The 15,083-nt window shown below is 51.8% G+C and overlaps 1 protein-coding gene across 1 annotated transcript in view; it reads right to left on the bottom strand.

Moving 5' to 3' along the window:
• Positions 1-1,490: 1,490 nt before the first annotated feature.
• Positions 1,491-15,083, bottom strand: part of Otog (otogelin) — a 72,293-nt gene continuing 58,700 nt past the window's right edge. Inside the window, exons 41-56 of the mRNA XM_021205247.1 lie at positions 14,063-14,283; positions 13,788-13,926; positions 12,043-12,237; positions 11,680-11,892; positions 11,065-11,169; positions 10,802-10,909; positions 9,524-9,625; positions 9,223-9,321; positions 8,260-8,300; positions 7,180-7,255; positions 6,915-7,093; positions 6,566-6,670; positions 6,247-6,366; positions 5,345-5,390; positions 3,036-3,115; positions 1,491-2,948 (exon numbers count right to left, since the gene is read on the bottom strand). Coding sequence (XP_021060906.1) covers positions 2,748-2,948; positions 3,036-3,115; positions 5,345-5,390; positions 6,247-6,366; positions 6,566-6,670; positions 6,915-7,093; positions 7,180-7,255; positions 8,260-8,300; positions 9,223-9,321; positions 9,524-9,625; positions 10,802-10,909; positions 11,065-11,169; positions 11,680-11,892; positions 12,043-12,237; positions 13,788-13,926; positions 14,063-14,283 — 2,030 coding nt within the window. The 3' untranslated portion in view covers positions 1,491-2,747. The remainder of the gene's footprint in view (positions 2,949-3,035; positions 3,116-5,344; positions 5,391-6,246; positions 6,367-6,565; positions 6,671-6,914; positions 7,094-7,179; positions 7,256-8,259; positions 8,301-9,222; positions 9,322-9,523; positions 9,626-10,801; positions 10,910-11,064; positions 11,170-11,679; positions 11,893-12,042; positions 12,238-13,787; positions 13,927-14,062; positions 14,284-15,083) is intronic.

Raw genomic sequence — 15,083 nt, 5'->3', positions numbered from 1 at the left:
GTGTGTGTGCTAACCCTCCAGTATTGTCCCTCATCAGAACATGGGTCTACATTTTTTGAGAGAGTCCCTTGCTGGCCCAGAGTCCACTGATTAGGCGAGGCTGGCTGGCTAGTGAACCCCAGGGGTGTTCTGGTGTCCACCTTCTTGGTGCTGGGATTACAAGCGTATTCCACCATGTCCAGCTGTTTTTAAGCTTTACTACGAGCATGAACGTTCTACCTGCATGTATATATGGGCACCACAAGCGTGAACTGAACCCAAATCTTCCTCAAGAGCAGCACATGCTTTTCGCTGCAGAGCTCTCTTTAGCCCCGAGGCCTGGCTTTCTAAAGTGGGCCCGAGAATTGAACTCCTTACACTTACTTGGCAAGCACGCTGCTGGCTGAGCTGTCTCCCTAGCTGTGGTGCTCTGAGTGAGAATAACCTCTATAGGCGCACACGGTTGAATACTTAAGTCTCCAGTTGGTGGAACTGTTCAGGAAAAACTAGGAGGTCTGGCCTTGTTGGAGAAGATGCATTAGTTGGGGGTAGGCTTTGAGGGTCCAAAAGGTTCTTGTGATCCCAGTTTGGTCTCATCAGCTGTGGATCCAGATGTGAGCTCCTGGATAATCCTTCACTCTGCCCTCGCAGACCCTAACTCCTGGAAACCCCAAGCCGAATTATACACTGTCTTTCCTAAGTTGCCCTTAGTCATGGTGTTTTATCCTGGCAACGGAGAGGTGAGTAAGACCCCCAGCCCAGAAGCCACTTCTTGAATTCCACTTTCTAGAAGCTGCCTGGAGCTTCTGGACACTGCCACTTCCTCCTAAGCTGAAGAGTGTCCTCCCTGTCACCTCGCCTGCTCTGGACTCTGGCCTTCCTGCCCCTTTTCTAAGGACCCATATAAGTAAGCCACACGAATTGCCTCCTCTTAAAATCCTTAAACCATTCACACCCGAGAGACCCTTGGACATGTAAGATGATGGTCTCTTCACAGATTCCAGGGATACGCTAAGGGCCCCTTTGGAGGCTACACTGGTTGCCTAAAGGCATTATGACACAGGAAAAGATTTTACTCTTAACCAGCTTTCTGAGTTCTGTGCCTGTTGATGACAGTGCTGCTGGTCTTGGTTTTGGAGAGCAACTGAACACCACTAACTATGGTCCTCTGCCCCACCTCCTTCCTGCCTGTTCCACAGTGGAGTCCTCACCCTCATGCCCCACGGTGCAGGACAGGGCTGGTGATTTGATTTTCTTTCTTTGGAGTGTTTGATCCTGAAGTAGCTGGTCTTACCGGGAGCAACCTAACAGGAGCACTGGGAGTGTGGGCTGGAATATTAGGGATGGGGCAGGCAGTAGGGGTGCCTGAGTGGGAGTTGGGGTGATAGAAGAAAAAAACAGGCAAAAACAGGCAGAAGTCCATCAGATCCCCCCCCAGGGCCCTCCCAGGGGGTCTTCTCTTCAAAGCTGATGCTCCCCTGAATTCGAGGCCAGCATGGCATCCTCAGGGCTGCTTGGAAGATTTCTTGCAGTTTATTGATACATGAAGAAGTCACAGAAGAGTCACAGAGACAAAGCGGATGTATGGACCATCTCCACACAGGACCTTTTCCCCATGGGGGCGTCAGGGCAGTGCTGGGACCTGAGCAGCAGCAGGTCATGACCTTTGAGACCCTGTAGTACAAAGCTGTACAGAAAGGAGGGCACCTGCAGAGCGGCTTGTGGACAGGAGCTCTGGTCCTGGCTTTAAGGAGGACACTTTGGTTTGGAGACAAGGCTCTGACAGACACTTGGGGCCACCTGGGCTGCAAACTCACATGGCTGCATTGTCACCCACAGACATTCTCCACCAACACAGTCCCAGGCAGCACTGAGCCACCACCCAGTACAGTAAGACCTAGTACGGATACCCTTTTCACACGTTTGGAGAAAAGGGACAGAACTTTAGGCTGGAAGTGCCAGCTGTACTCCAGAACTGCTTAGAGGGGTGGGCTGTCCAGCACCCTCTGGGATGGGCACCCAGGCCCTCGCTGAGAAGCCTATCCTTCACGTATCTCAAACCTGGCTCAACAGTGAGCATGAGGCACAGATCTAGACCTGCCCTTCTAGATACCAGAATGTCAGGGCACCCTCTGAGGCTCAAGGAGTCTAGAGCCACCTGCTCAGTCACAGCATGGCTTCATGGATCCTCATGGGTATCCCTGAGACCCAAGCCTACCCTCTTCACTTCAAGGAGTTGTAGAACTCTTGACACCGACAGAAATACTAGTTTTATCCCTTTTCCTTATGTTACGGTTTTTCCATTGTTAAGAGGGACAAGAAAGAAGCAAGCCACTGAATCGTAACCCTAAGCCAGCATTGGGTTCTGCTTTGGTTGCAGTGTATCAGGAAAGCCTCGGGCCCTCCCCCAAGAAATCCTGGCCCGAGTCATAGGTGGATCAGGCCTTCAGCTCCTGGGCCTAAAGCTTCCCTCCTGACCTCAAGCCATGTAGAGTTGAATCCCAAAAGCCCTGAGCAATGGCACTTTCCTATGTGCATGTAGAAGGACTCAGAGAGAGAGAGCTAGGATGGGCAAGTGGGGCCTATTCCGGTCCCTTGTGGATGCTTCTTACCATATCTCACACACACACACACACACACACACACACACACACACACCCCACAAACAGGATCTCCCACCTTCAACCTCTCCCCTTTGCCAACTAGACTAGCTGGAAGGAGAACATGAGAGTGACAGGGGTGACCCAGCCAGGCCTGGCACCCAGGCCTCAGGACCACTGGCAGGCACAGTCTGTAGGCTCCTGTACTGTATAGGGCACCCAGGTAGCATTTGTGGCACAGAAGAGCTGCACAGAGCGACGCTGCAGTCCCACCTCACGGCAGCACTTGCAGAAGCGGGCATAGGTGTTGATGTTGTGGTTGTAGATGCTGGCAGAAGGGCACCTCCCATCGCAAGACACCAGGTTCACCTGGGGATGAGCATGTCATCAAGGGGGACATCTGCCTCTCCAGTCCCTCAGCCACACACCCCCCAAGATATCCATCCCTTCACGCACAGGGGTGTTACTCCTGCAGTCGTTCTTGCGGATGGTCATGCGGATGGTCACCTTCTTGCAAGATCGTCCATCCTCCTTACCTGGTAGGGGCAGGGTGGGCAAGAGTTATGTCCCAGACTGGCATCGAGATGGGTCAGCCTGGGGTAGTTAATGTCATGTGAGAGTGTTCCTCTTCCAGGTTGGTACCCACACATTTATGTCCCCTCCAGCAAGGGGGAACCCCTTTAACCCAGTGTCTTAGAAGGACATGGGACCAAGGAAGGCAGAAGCTTGAGCAAGTGACACAGAAGAAGACACGTGGAGTGACTAGGGAGAGCCTCGGTTGGACCTCTGTGCTATAAGAAGATCTGAGACAAGGACAGACTATCTCCATACCCAAGCCCAACACGTATCTGGCATCCCTGTTGGAGACCTTCCGTCCATCCTCACGTCCTCTCTGAGCCTCAGTGTTTCTACTCTGAGAGGACTCTAGCAGTAAGAGTCTGCCATGAGTGGACATCTCAAGCCCAAACAGGATGCTCCACACAAGCAAGATCCATGGGGATTCCATAGCTCTCAAGCAGGGGTCACGGGTGCAAACTGGCAGTGTAGAGTTTTTTTCTGCCCAGATCACATCTCTCCCAGACAGACAACCAGTCACAAGGCTCTCTTTTGCCTCACCTCCTTGAATAGATTTCTCCAACATCTCCCACAACCTCCACCCAACCCCTGCCAAGATCTTTCTAGAGCCTCTCTTCTGGAAAATGCAATGCCCTTCCTCCGCCCTCCTTGATCCCCCTTTGACTTATTCTGTCCCAGGTACCATCTGTCTGGCCAGAGGCATGTCTCTATGCTAGGGAGCCCTGAGTTTGTAAGTTTTGTGGCCTTCCTCCCTGCACTGTGAGTTCTAGTCTCAATCCAAAAGGTTTTTTTTTTTTTTTTTTTTTTTAATCGCAAGCTCAGAGGAGGAGTGAGGGTGTAACCAGGCATGACAGACAGGGTAGGAGGCACAGATGATAATGGGTCCCGGTGTGATGAATGCCACCAAAGTCCTTATGACTTGGACCCTGCAGAACTCAAAGCCTCCAACCTATAATCTACTACACCTGTTCTTCCATCTGCCCACAAAGTAGCAGCCACAAAGCCTTCTTTATGCCATGCCCACAGTTCCCAGGCATAAGGGTGGCACACAGCGGCACTCATTAGATATCTACTAGAGTCGGGCTTGCCCTGCAAGCCCACAGAAGCCATGAGACACCAACTGGGTAGAGAGTCCTTTCTCTTAACTTCTGAGGCTCAGCAGACCAGCAGGAGAATCAAGTACTGTCATGGCCATAGACCTGTGGGAGTGTTCAGTGGGAGAAGGAATGGTGGCCTCGGACATGGGTAGGTACCAGATAAGTGGGAGCTACTAAAACCAAGGAGCTGTGTCTCAATACCCAGCATGCATGTGGACTAAATGGCCTTCACCAGAGGCAAGGAGGCCCCCTTTCCATCATCCTCAGAGCTTAGGGACACCTAGAAGGGACACTTGGGAATACCTGTGTGTTTGCCTGCTTCCTGATTTATGTGTTTCTGAGACAAGTAACTGAGCAGCAGTGGACACTAGCCCGTGGGGGAGTGGCAGGTCTAATAGGGACCATGGGAGACAAGCCTCTTAGGGAACCGAGGAGTGGGGCACAGGACTCAGGCCACACAGGGAACACAGAACATTCAGGGAGCATGGGGTTATGAATCATGGATCAGCCAATCAAAGTCTGGAGCCACGCTCTCCTGTAGTAAGTAAGTTACGTGGACATAAGGAACTCAGAGCCTATGATCCTTTGGATTGGGGTCTGAGCATCCTAGAAGGCAGGCCAGTGAGCAAAGGTCACAAGGATGACTGGTTCCTTCAGAAGCAAATTGTGAGTCAGAGGTTTCTGTCTGACAGCCAGAGGTCTAGAAACCTAAGTCTCCTCACAGAAGCAGCTTCAAGACCAGGGCTCATGGGTCACAGAACTAAAGAGGGGGACATGTGGGCTGGAGTCCTCATCTAGGGCAGAGGAGGCAGAGTGACTGAGGGGTGAATGACTTCCTGCACGGGGTGGCTATTGTCTTTTATCTCCAGCAAGAAGAGGCCTTCCTTGTATTGGGACAAAGCTCATGAACATGTGGCCTCTGGCCACCTGATTGTTTATGCCAGTGCCATAACTTTCAGCTGATGGGACATCCCTTTGTCTACTCATCCTGAGAGCTACCATCATAGATGCCAGGTTGGTGACATGGCCCCTTGGCCACCTTGTGCCCTCCTCCCTCCTGCACACTGAGCTCTGCATCTCCACCATGCTCACATGCTCTGCAGCATCCTTCCAAGGATGGTACCACAGAGCCGCCGACCTAGAGGGAGAAAAGGAGCGAGTGGGGAATCCATGCTCCAGTTCAGGAGCCAAGATCCCAGGGAGAGGCAAAAACGGTCTTAGAGAGCCAGGCATGGCAGTGCATGTTTAGAATCCCAGGAAGATGTCTACAAGTTCTAGGCCAGCTTGCTCTACATAGCGAGTTCCAGGCTAGCCAGGAATACAAAGTAAAATCCTTTGCTAAAATCCACAAAACCCAACTAAATAAATAATACATAAAGAGTATAAGCTAGTCTTTCTCCCATGATGCCCCAAAGCAAGAGGTCTGTAGGAGAGACTGAACCCAAGGCTTCCTGCATGCTTGTAAACACTGTAATTAATCAGCCACATCCGTATGTGTGTGTGTGTGTGTGTGTGTGTTATCTAAATAAAGATGTAGAAATCTTCAAATTTCTATCATTAATCTTAGGAACCTTATCATTTCAACGGAACCCTTAGCCCCCCGGGGATCTTTTCTCTTTCTTTTTTTTTTTTTTTTTTTTTTTTTTAGTTATACGCACACTGGGAGCCTTCTACACCAGGCTGGACACATACCATCCTGTCATCCTAAAATATACATGTATGCACAAGCCTGGCACATATATGTATAGGTGTGTCAGTGTACAGTATATGCAGTATATGTGCTGATGTCCCTATGGCATAGTAGGAATGATCAATGATGTGAGATGGGTCCCGGAACACTTGACAATGTGATTGCATGCCTTGGCTTGTGATCACATATTTGTAGATATGTGGTGTGATTGAGAAAACCATACAGGATTCTGATCCAAATTCCTCCCACCATGAGACAGCGATGCCTTGGCTTGAAGGCAGATGCGAGGGAAGGAGACACTGACCTTGGCACACTCAGTTTCGTTGAGCGGAGGGCAGCTGATGGGCGAGCGGACAAGCACGGCACCCAGGGGGGTGCTGCCACAGTGATGGCGCGCGCAGTCCGCGATCCAGGACGCACCAGGCTAGAGAACACACGGGTGGGCAGTGAGGGCTTCTGACTAAGTGGGGAGCACGGCCTGAGGACATGGAGGACCCAGGACCAGGTGCTGCTGGTGCTCACAACTAAGCCCTAGTCTGGGGCCCAGGGAGAGCCATGGTCTTAGTGTTAAGGTCTTAGGGTCTCAGTGGACCCGTTCCCAGGTGGGCTTATAGAATATTTACCAAGAACAGGGAAGTGGTGCCATTGGGGAAGGTGAAGAGGCAGGACACGTTCCTGCAGGAGCCACAGCAGGCCGCCAGGTCCCGTGGGTGGTCATATTCCTGGTTCTGAAGGCCAGGGCAGAGAAAGTAATATCAACTTTATGCCCACACCCATCCTCTAGGTGTCCTCCAAAACCAGGCGTCTACCTTCTCAGGCTTTAACTAAGCCCCTTTGCTGCTCTGCCCCAGTCTCCCCTAGCAGGGAGGCCTCTGATGCCTACTAGTGCCTCCATTTCTGGAGCAGGCAACAACCTGTTAAGACTCTGCCAGCCCGGCCCTCCCAACGAAGCACGCTCCACACTGTCCCTACCGCCTCGCAGTGCATGTCACAGAGGACAGAGGTGATGTTGATCTGGTAGAAGTTGGTGAGAGGGTCCAGCAGGTCTGTGCATCGGGACGTATGGCACACGCCATCTGCTGAGAGCTCTACCACAGTCTGGCCTGGCTGCATCACGCCCAGCTCACGGCTCAGGCACACAGGGGCTTTCACTGGATGGGGGAGAGGGGAGGATCTGTTCTGGGGAGCCCAGCCATCTACTGTCTGAGGGTCCCATGTATGCCCTTTGCCCACTCACCACACTCGTACTTGGCGCAGCCACACACATTCTCCACGCTATGCATGAACTTCTCATCCAGCTGCGACTTTTCCCACTGCAGGTGACAGAGGGAGCCAAGTGTCCACGGCGGGCAACCCGACCCTACCCTCAGAAACAGCCTGCCACTGGGCCCGTGTGCAGTGGGTAGGAAGAAGATGACAACCTGGGGTCCCTTGGCACCCAGAAGCTCGGTCACTTTCCCCACTGTCCAGCCTCCTGCCCTCAGTAAGAAAGACACTAGACTACCACCACAGAGACCCACTTGGATCATGCCTTACCCACGCCCCCCACTTTCTTTACTGTTTCAGGGAAGAAAGGGGGATGGGGAGAGGAGCATGAGAGAGACAGTGTGGGCTGGGACAAGGCACAGGGTACATAATCCAGAAACACCCTAGTATAACTTTATACACATCTCCAATGGCCACACACCCTGGAGGTTAAGGGTTCACAAGCGTCTAGTCCTGACTTAGCAATTTACCAAGTTCACGACCATAATTTCAGCTCCCTTGTTTACATAATTGAGATCATTACAGAATCAATCTCTTGGGTTTGTCATAACCACTAATAAGATAATCCATTAAAAAGACCTGGAACATGTTGAACAGGCCAATGATAAGGTCTCAGCAGTTGCCACTGGGCTCTCACCAACACCACCTATCACCATTCACATCATCATCACCACCTCCATCATCTTCAGCATCCTGACCGTCTTCCCACTAACTCCACCATCATTGCCATCATCATCACCATCATTATCACCCATCAGTCACGGCCATCATCATCTTCACCATCATGACCGTCCTCCTTAGCATCTTCACCATGATCGCAACCATCTGCAGGATCTGGTAATTACTCCTCAGCACAGTTAGGCTGACCCTCCAAAGAGAGGACAGGGTGCCCAGAGTGAGGGGCGGAGCTTGGGATACGTGTGCTGATTTGAAATCCAGGGCTCTCTGAGCTAGGTTAAAGGGAGACTCTCCAAAAGACATGAAGGAGGGGGAAAGGAAGGAAAAGAGGAACTGAATAATAGTGTGGGTGGAGAGGGCAGGGTCTCCATACCAGATGGCATCTGGGCACAGGAATAGTGTCACAGTCACACTCTGAAAAACAGAAGAAGCCGGAAGCTATCTCACAGGGATGTTCAGACACTTTACCTCAGACCAGCTCCTCACCCCAGGGGGATGGGCAGAGAAATTGTCACCCTTCTCTCATCCCAACAAGCCCAGGACAGAGCACTCCTGCTTAGATGGTTGAGCAGTCCCTAATGTCACGCTCCTAACCGGGTATGGAGGGAGGTGAAGCAAGCATAGGTTTCCCCTTATCTCCCCCTGAAAGCAGGGCCTCTCCAGGAACGACCATTGCAAAGATGCAACTTCCTCCCTCTTGCAATTCCCACAGGTATGTTCCAGCAGCTGCGCCCGGCAGCACAACCCTGTGGGCAGCTCCAGCTGCACAGAGTGGTCTGGAGGAACCAGAGACTGACCTAAGGGGCACAGACATTTTAACTTTGAGGACCAAGGGCCACAGGCCAGAGCGTCTGGGGAAGCCTCTTCTGGGCCAAAGGAATCTAAATGCTCCCTGGGGTGGCTGGCTTGTTGTGTGCCCGGAAGACAACTCGAGGGATGAAGCTGGGTGTGGCCCTGTGCTCGTGCAGAGCGCATCTGCTGAGGTCTGGGAGAGGCATCCAAAAACCGGAAGCAGAATGGTCTCCCGGCTTTTAAAAGTAACTTTCAGAGTTTTGTGAAAAGCTCACCACCACTCAGTATTGATCACTGTTGTAAGTAAGGGTCCTGTTGGCCTTCCAGGAAGACCTGGGTACTCAGACTATCTGGACTAGCAGGTGGTGGCAAAAAGAACCCTTTGAATGAGAGACCATTTGTGATCCTGGGGAGGAAGCAGTCAGGATGCTTCATCCTCAGAGTGAGGCAGGAGGAGGGCAGCCAGCAATGGCCTGCGGAGGACAATCTCAGCCAAGTTGATGTCGGGGGTGGGGGCTCTTTCTCCCACCTGACTGGGACTTACCACAGGACTTGTACGGGCAGCATCGGTCTGGGCTCCACACCTCCACCAGGGAAGTGCCCATGCCACACTGTACCTGTGGGCAGCGGAAGCTCTCACACACTGGGGCGCATGCGGCAGGAGTAGGGAGACAGGTGACAAATTAGTCTCAGACACCTCGGGCTTTTAGGAATGCTCAGGGTGTGGCACCGCTACCTCCCACCTCTTGCTTATACCCATACAGTGTACCTAGACACCCCCAGGGCAAGACTCTCTCCTAAGGCCTCTTCACACAAGGCCCTCACTGAGCCCAGCGGGGACTCACCACACTGATACAGGGGGCAGCAGAGCTCCGTGGTGTTCCTGTGCACAGTGAGTGCCTCTCCTTCCTGACACTCAGGCATGGGGTCTGGACACTCACCACAGCCTGTGGGGACAGAAGGGTCACCACTGTCATTAAAATTCCCCCTCAGAGAGAGGATGGAGCCTCTAACCAGCCCAAAGCAGCATTTTGGGGTCTCCGGTATCTTGGCATCAAAACCTACATGTTCATCCTGTGTCTACCCACAGTATGGCCCTGCAAACACACCTGTTTCTTGTGCTCAGCAACCTAGGGGTAGCGTAGATGGATCTTTCATTCGCCTGATGTAATTGCTTACCGCCTCCGTCTGCTAACCCAGGCCTAGTCCTGGAAGCTTCTAGTCTCTGCAATCTAATCTAAGCCTAGAATGTTCTCAGCCTCTTAGACTTGCTGCTCAAAGCTCACCCTTTCTTATTTTTTTTTTTTTTTCTAAATTCTACCTGGTAGTTGAGCTCAGCTGTTCTGGCTCAAACTCACCTCCGAGCTGACTGGTTCAGGCTGGTTTCTTTCTCCCAGCCTCATGCTAGCTTTGGCAGTATGTTCCAGTCTTCTGGCTTCCTCTTATCCTCTGACTTTTTCTGTCCTTACCCCACATCTAGCTCGTTCTCTCTCTGCAACCTGCCTCTGCACAACTGTCCCAATAAAACTGCCTCCTCTCTCTCTCTGTCTTTCTCTCTCTCATATATATATATGAAATATATATGAAATATACACACATACATATATACATACATATATTTGTACACACACACACACACACACACACACATATCTGCACTGCCCCTCAAGTAGCTTCTCTTTCCTCTCCCTACTTGTGAGAATTGTGCATATCCTGTTCTGTCAAATCTTTCTCTGATTTGTCACTTTGTCTGCCACTCAAACATTACTTTCAAACATGAGTGCTTCCTTCTACAAACTAACTTTACCTTCGCTGTTTGGGATTAAAGGTGTGTCCTAAGGGCATCATTGTATTCCAGGGAGAGGGATTAAAGGTCTGTGCTAAGGCTGAGCCATACCACGACTAGAAACAGTTTTGTTTTTTTTTTTCCTCAGTAAACAACACAATCTCAGGGCTCACCGTGTGATGAAGGATTCCTTCCCCTTTGTGCCACACTGCATTCTGAGTAGTGACTTCATCCTTCCCCCTCTACCCCTCTCACACAAGGACCCCAGCCTTTCCTCTCAGTCACCCACAGAAGCAGGAACGAGGAAGGGGCTGATGCACAGCCCGCAGCCACCTACCACAGAAGTAGGAGGTGCAGCAGGAGTCTCCTAAGCGGCCCTCGATCAAGATCTGGTCCTCACGACAGGTGGGGACCTGCTCAGCCTCACACAGACCAGGGTCACACTCTGAGGAAAAAACAGAACGTAAGCTCTGACCGCAGGCTCTGCCTGGCCACGTCTGGACTCCTCTCTGTCCCTGTCCAATTTTATCCAGGACTCAGAACGCAGATGTCAGTCTCAGCATCTCAGGCCCACACCACTCCCCCATGCCAACCTCTTACCACAGCTGTAGCTGGGACAGCAGGAATCCTCCTGGAAGTGGGTGATGAGGCTGTGGCCTGGGCGGCAGGTGGGAGCGAGGCCCTCGCACAGGGTCTGGTTACACACTACAGATCAGGACACACAACCTGTCACCCGGGGACCAGTGTCCTCACAGTTCACCGGGGCCACTGGATGCCTGGACGTGGGCTCCTTCCACTCCCTGCCCTGCCCTGCCCTGCCCTTCCTCCACTCTTAAATGGCTGCTTCTGAGGACCCCACAAGGCAGAAATTGAGATGAATAGACATTCATCTAGGTGTACTGCATGCCAGTGTTTAAGATCCTTACGCACCCCTTACAGGAGAACCAGGCATGGTACACTGATAGTGATTTGCAGAGTCTGCAGGGCGCAGAGCTGACTAGGATGCTGGCCCCAGGCCTCTGCCCATTCCATTCCAACTGAAACCTCTGTTCCTGCTCCCCTAAAGTCTGGTTCTCTATTTCCCCCTGGCGAACACCCCAAAAGATGCTCCAATTTCCAGGCCTTATCCTGGTTGTCATGGCCATGCAACAGACAAAGCTGGAGCCAGTTGCCAGCTTACAGTTGAAGGCCAGGGAAGTCAAGAGTGGGACTCACCGCAGACACTACCCAGGCAGCAGGGGTCCTCCGTAGGTTGTAACAGGATCACTTCGCCAAAGCGGGGGCAACTCTCAGGTCGGGGACCAGGGCAGTCCAGGTCCACGGGTATGATGGTGTCTGGGGCCTGGCATTGCTGCTGGCAACAGCCACTGAGGGAGCTGTTCCAGGTCTCCCCCAGAGCACGTGGAACCCCGGTGCTGTCAGTGCAGGCTGCAGTGGGGGCGTATTGGGGCACAGGGACTCAGGACCAGACTGTCTCAGAACCACCCCAAGGCCAAGACCTGGAAGTGCAAAGTGGCCTCTACCAAGGTCTTCAGGAAGCAAAGGAGGCACTAGTGGGAGACTGGGCTTGGGACCTACCACACTTGTCCTCAGGGATGCAGAGTGCCGAGTGGCGCCGGTGCAGAATGGTGCCCTCTGTGCACACGCAGCCCTCACCCAGCACTTGGCACTGCTCTGGGTCCAGGGGGCCCAGTATCCCGTCCTGGCATGTGTCAGGGGGTTCACAAGCTGCCACGCAAGCCTGGTAGGTAGAGTCACTGGAGCACAGGAAGGCTGTAGGAGGATAATGGGCATCAGGCCTAGTCTAGTGTAAGACGGGGTGAGGAGGAACAGAGCATCCGTGCCCAGCTGAGTGCTTGAGTCTGGGGCTTAGCACTGGACCTCCTTCCCCTAGGTCGGGAGTCACCCACAGACTGCTCCCTAGCCCATATGCTGTATATTGTCTGCTTTTCGAATGAAGTTCTATTGGAACACAGATGTGGCAATTCATTTGTGTCAGTGTTGTTTGTGTTGCTGAGGGGTTTTGTGTTGTTGGGTCAAGGTCTCATTACTTGAGGCAAAATCCATCTTCTGGGTTCAGCCTTTCGAGGACTAGGGTTGCAGGTGTCAGCCGGCATACCCCGTTCATTTACACACCGTCTTTGGCTGTCTCTGCACTTCCAGGGCAGGACAGAAGCCTTGAAACCGAGACCATGCGGCTCGCAGACACAGTATTTACTATCTGGCCCTTTGGAAAAAGTTTGCTCTAGGTCAGTGTTTTCCAGTGGTGTTGGTGGAGACAGCGGATCTGGGGTTTCAGCCCAGCACACACAAGGATGCTGGACAGTCCTTTGGGCATTTTAGAAATCCCATTACCGGGACTCCACCCTGTACCCAGCAAACCTCTGAGGAGGCCCAGCATTCATCCAAATTCCCTGTGTGAACAGCTGGGTTGAAATGACTGTACGTTGAAAGAAAAAAAAAATCTTACTACCCATGATGCATACTATATTTTGTATTTTGTTGCATTTTTCCAGTCGGCTCCACACTCTCTGTGCCAGGATCCACAGTTTACAAATCCTACCCTGTACACTGAGTCTTTTCGTTCTTATTTGTCATAGATAGCTATGGCCATCTCAGGAGCGGTCCCCGTGGTTCCTGGAAACAAAAACGCTCTACGCCTGCCTGAGCCAACTCTAACAGGATAGAGGTAAGGAAGAGGTGGGTCCCATTTCTGTCTCCAAAGGAGAAGGGAGAGATCCAAACAAAGATGAGAAAGGTCAAGCAAACTCCTAGCCAGGAATCATGCATGTGTCAGGCCGGTGTGGAGAACTGGGCAGTCATGATCTCCTATTGACTCAAGGCACTGTAAGAGAAAGCGATCGTTGCTATGCCTGTTGCGGAGAAAAATGATCCAATTAAAAACAATCAATTCGAATAAAGTAATTGCTTATTGTTCATTAATATAAATACAGCAGAAGATGTTGCTCATTAGCATGAAATGTAAAGACAAGCAGAATATTTATTTGTTTCTTTGTTTGTTTTTGTTTTTCGAGACAGGGTTTCTCTGTACAGCCCTGGCTGTCCTGGAACTCACTTCGTAGACCAGGCTGGCCTCGAACTCAGAAATCTGCCTGCCTCTGCCTCCCAAGTGCTGGGATTAAAGGCGTGCGCCACCACGCCCGGCTCAAGAATATTTATAAGCACATTAATATAATCAGTTAAGTGAAGTGATGATGAAGCTCGGGGAAGCATTGACTTGAGGTGGCTCTGGGAGCTCTTTCACACACTAATGGGATGAGTTCAAGAGAACAGTGGGAGAAGGTGACCTGGCCCCTACTCACGGCAGTAGTCGGAGCCCCGCCACTCGATGCACACGTGGAATTTGTGACACATAGCCACATACACGGTGAGTGCTACACAGGGCTGCTGCACATACTTGGTGTCCCGGATCCACAGCTCACAGAATGACTCCGGGGAGACCTGGGTGGATGCGTCAGTCAGTGCTGCCCAGCCTGGGCCCAGCTCAGCCTAACCCTGCTCAGAAAGTCATGGTGTCTTTCCACTTGCCCTCCCCAGCCCAGGAAGTCACCCCACACTGTACTCCATGGGCACCTACAAAGCTGTGGCAGGCACTGAAGGTTCGGTTGGACACCATGCGAAGGCAGGGTGAGCAGTCGGCTGTGGCACAACTGTCTGGGCGGAAGCGGGTCTGACCCTCTGAGGTCAGGGAGCTGGGCACCTGCCAGCTGTCCAGAAAAGGGGCAGGGTCCTCTGCCTCACCCAGCACAGAGCCATCCTTCAGGGTGAGGTCATTGGCTGCATCTCCATCACAGATACCTGAAAGGGACAAAGTGATCTCGCTAGGCACAAAGTCTATTACTCACTACCCCAGGGTGGCTCTCATGAAGAGCAATCGTCACATGGATCTGAAAGGTGTTACCGAGGGTTGCCATGAGACAGATAAGGACAGAGGGCACAGGGAGCCAGGGCACCTGCTGGGTAGTAAAGGTCACACAAAAATATTTAGAGAGAAGGGACTCTGGTTTGAGTGTACTTTAAAATGGTTCAGAGATTCACGCATACATGCATATACACAAGTGCATATACTACACATATGTATGTACTATATGTGTGTTTATTAGGGGAAGAGAAGCAACTGTGAATAGTTACATCTGAGCGAAAGTCCGTAGGTTCTTTCAGTCTACTCTCTTAATTTCTGTATCTGACATGTCACACTGGGAAGTTATCCCCTAGATACCTGCCCCAGTGGGGACGGCTAGCTAACCCTAACGGATGCTTCATGTGCTTGCTGGAATCAGTCATCCATTTCCCCCAGACTCACTTGCAGCTGGATGTGACTGTGTACCTGAGCCCCAGCCAATGGCATGGGAATTGAGGTGAAGGGTCCTTACTACCTGCTGCAGAGGTCCTACTGGTTTCCCTCCCTGGAGTTGGAAGTTCACGCTGAGCAGTGAAGAGGTATAAGAAGGAGGAAATCTGGGGACATGAGTTGTCACTGGTCATTTGAAAAGTCATGTTCTCCTTAGCCATCAGGGAAATGCAAATCAAAACAACCCTGAGATTCCATCTCACACCAGTCAGAATGGCTAAGATTAAAAATTCAGGTGACAGCAGAT

The sequence above is a fragment of the Mus pahari genome, chromosome 1 (genome assembly GCF_900095145.1).
Source record: "Mus pahari chromosome 1, PAHARI_EIJ_v1.1, whole genome shotgun sequence".
NCBI lineage: Eukaryota > Metazoa > Chordata > Mammalia > Rodentia > Muridae > Mus > Mus pahari.
Note: the sequence above shows the minus strand (reverse complement) of the source record. Positions and strands in the feature narration are given on the sequence as shown.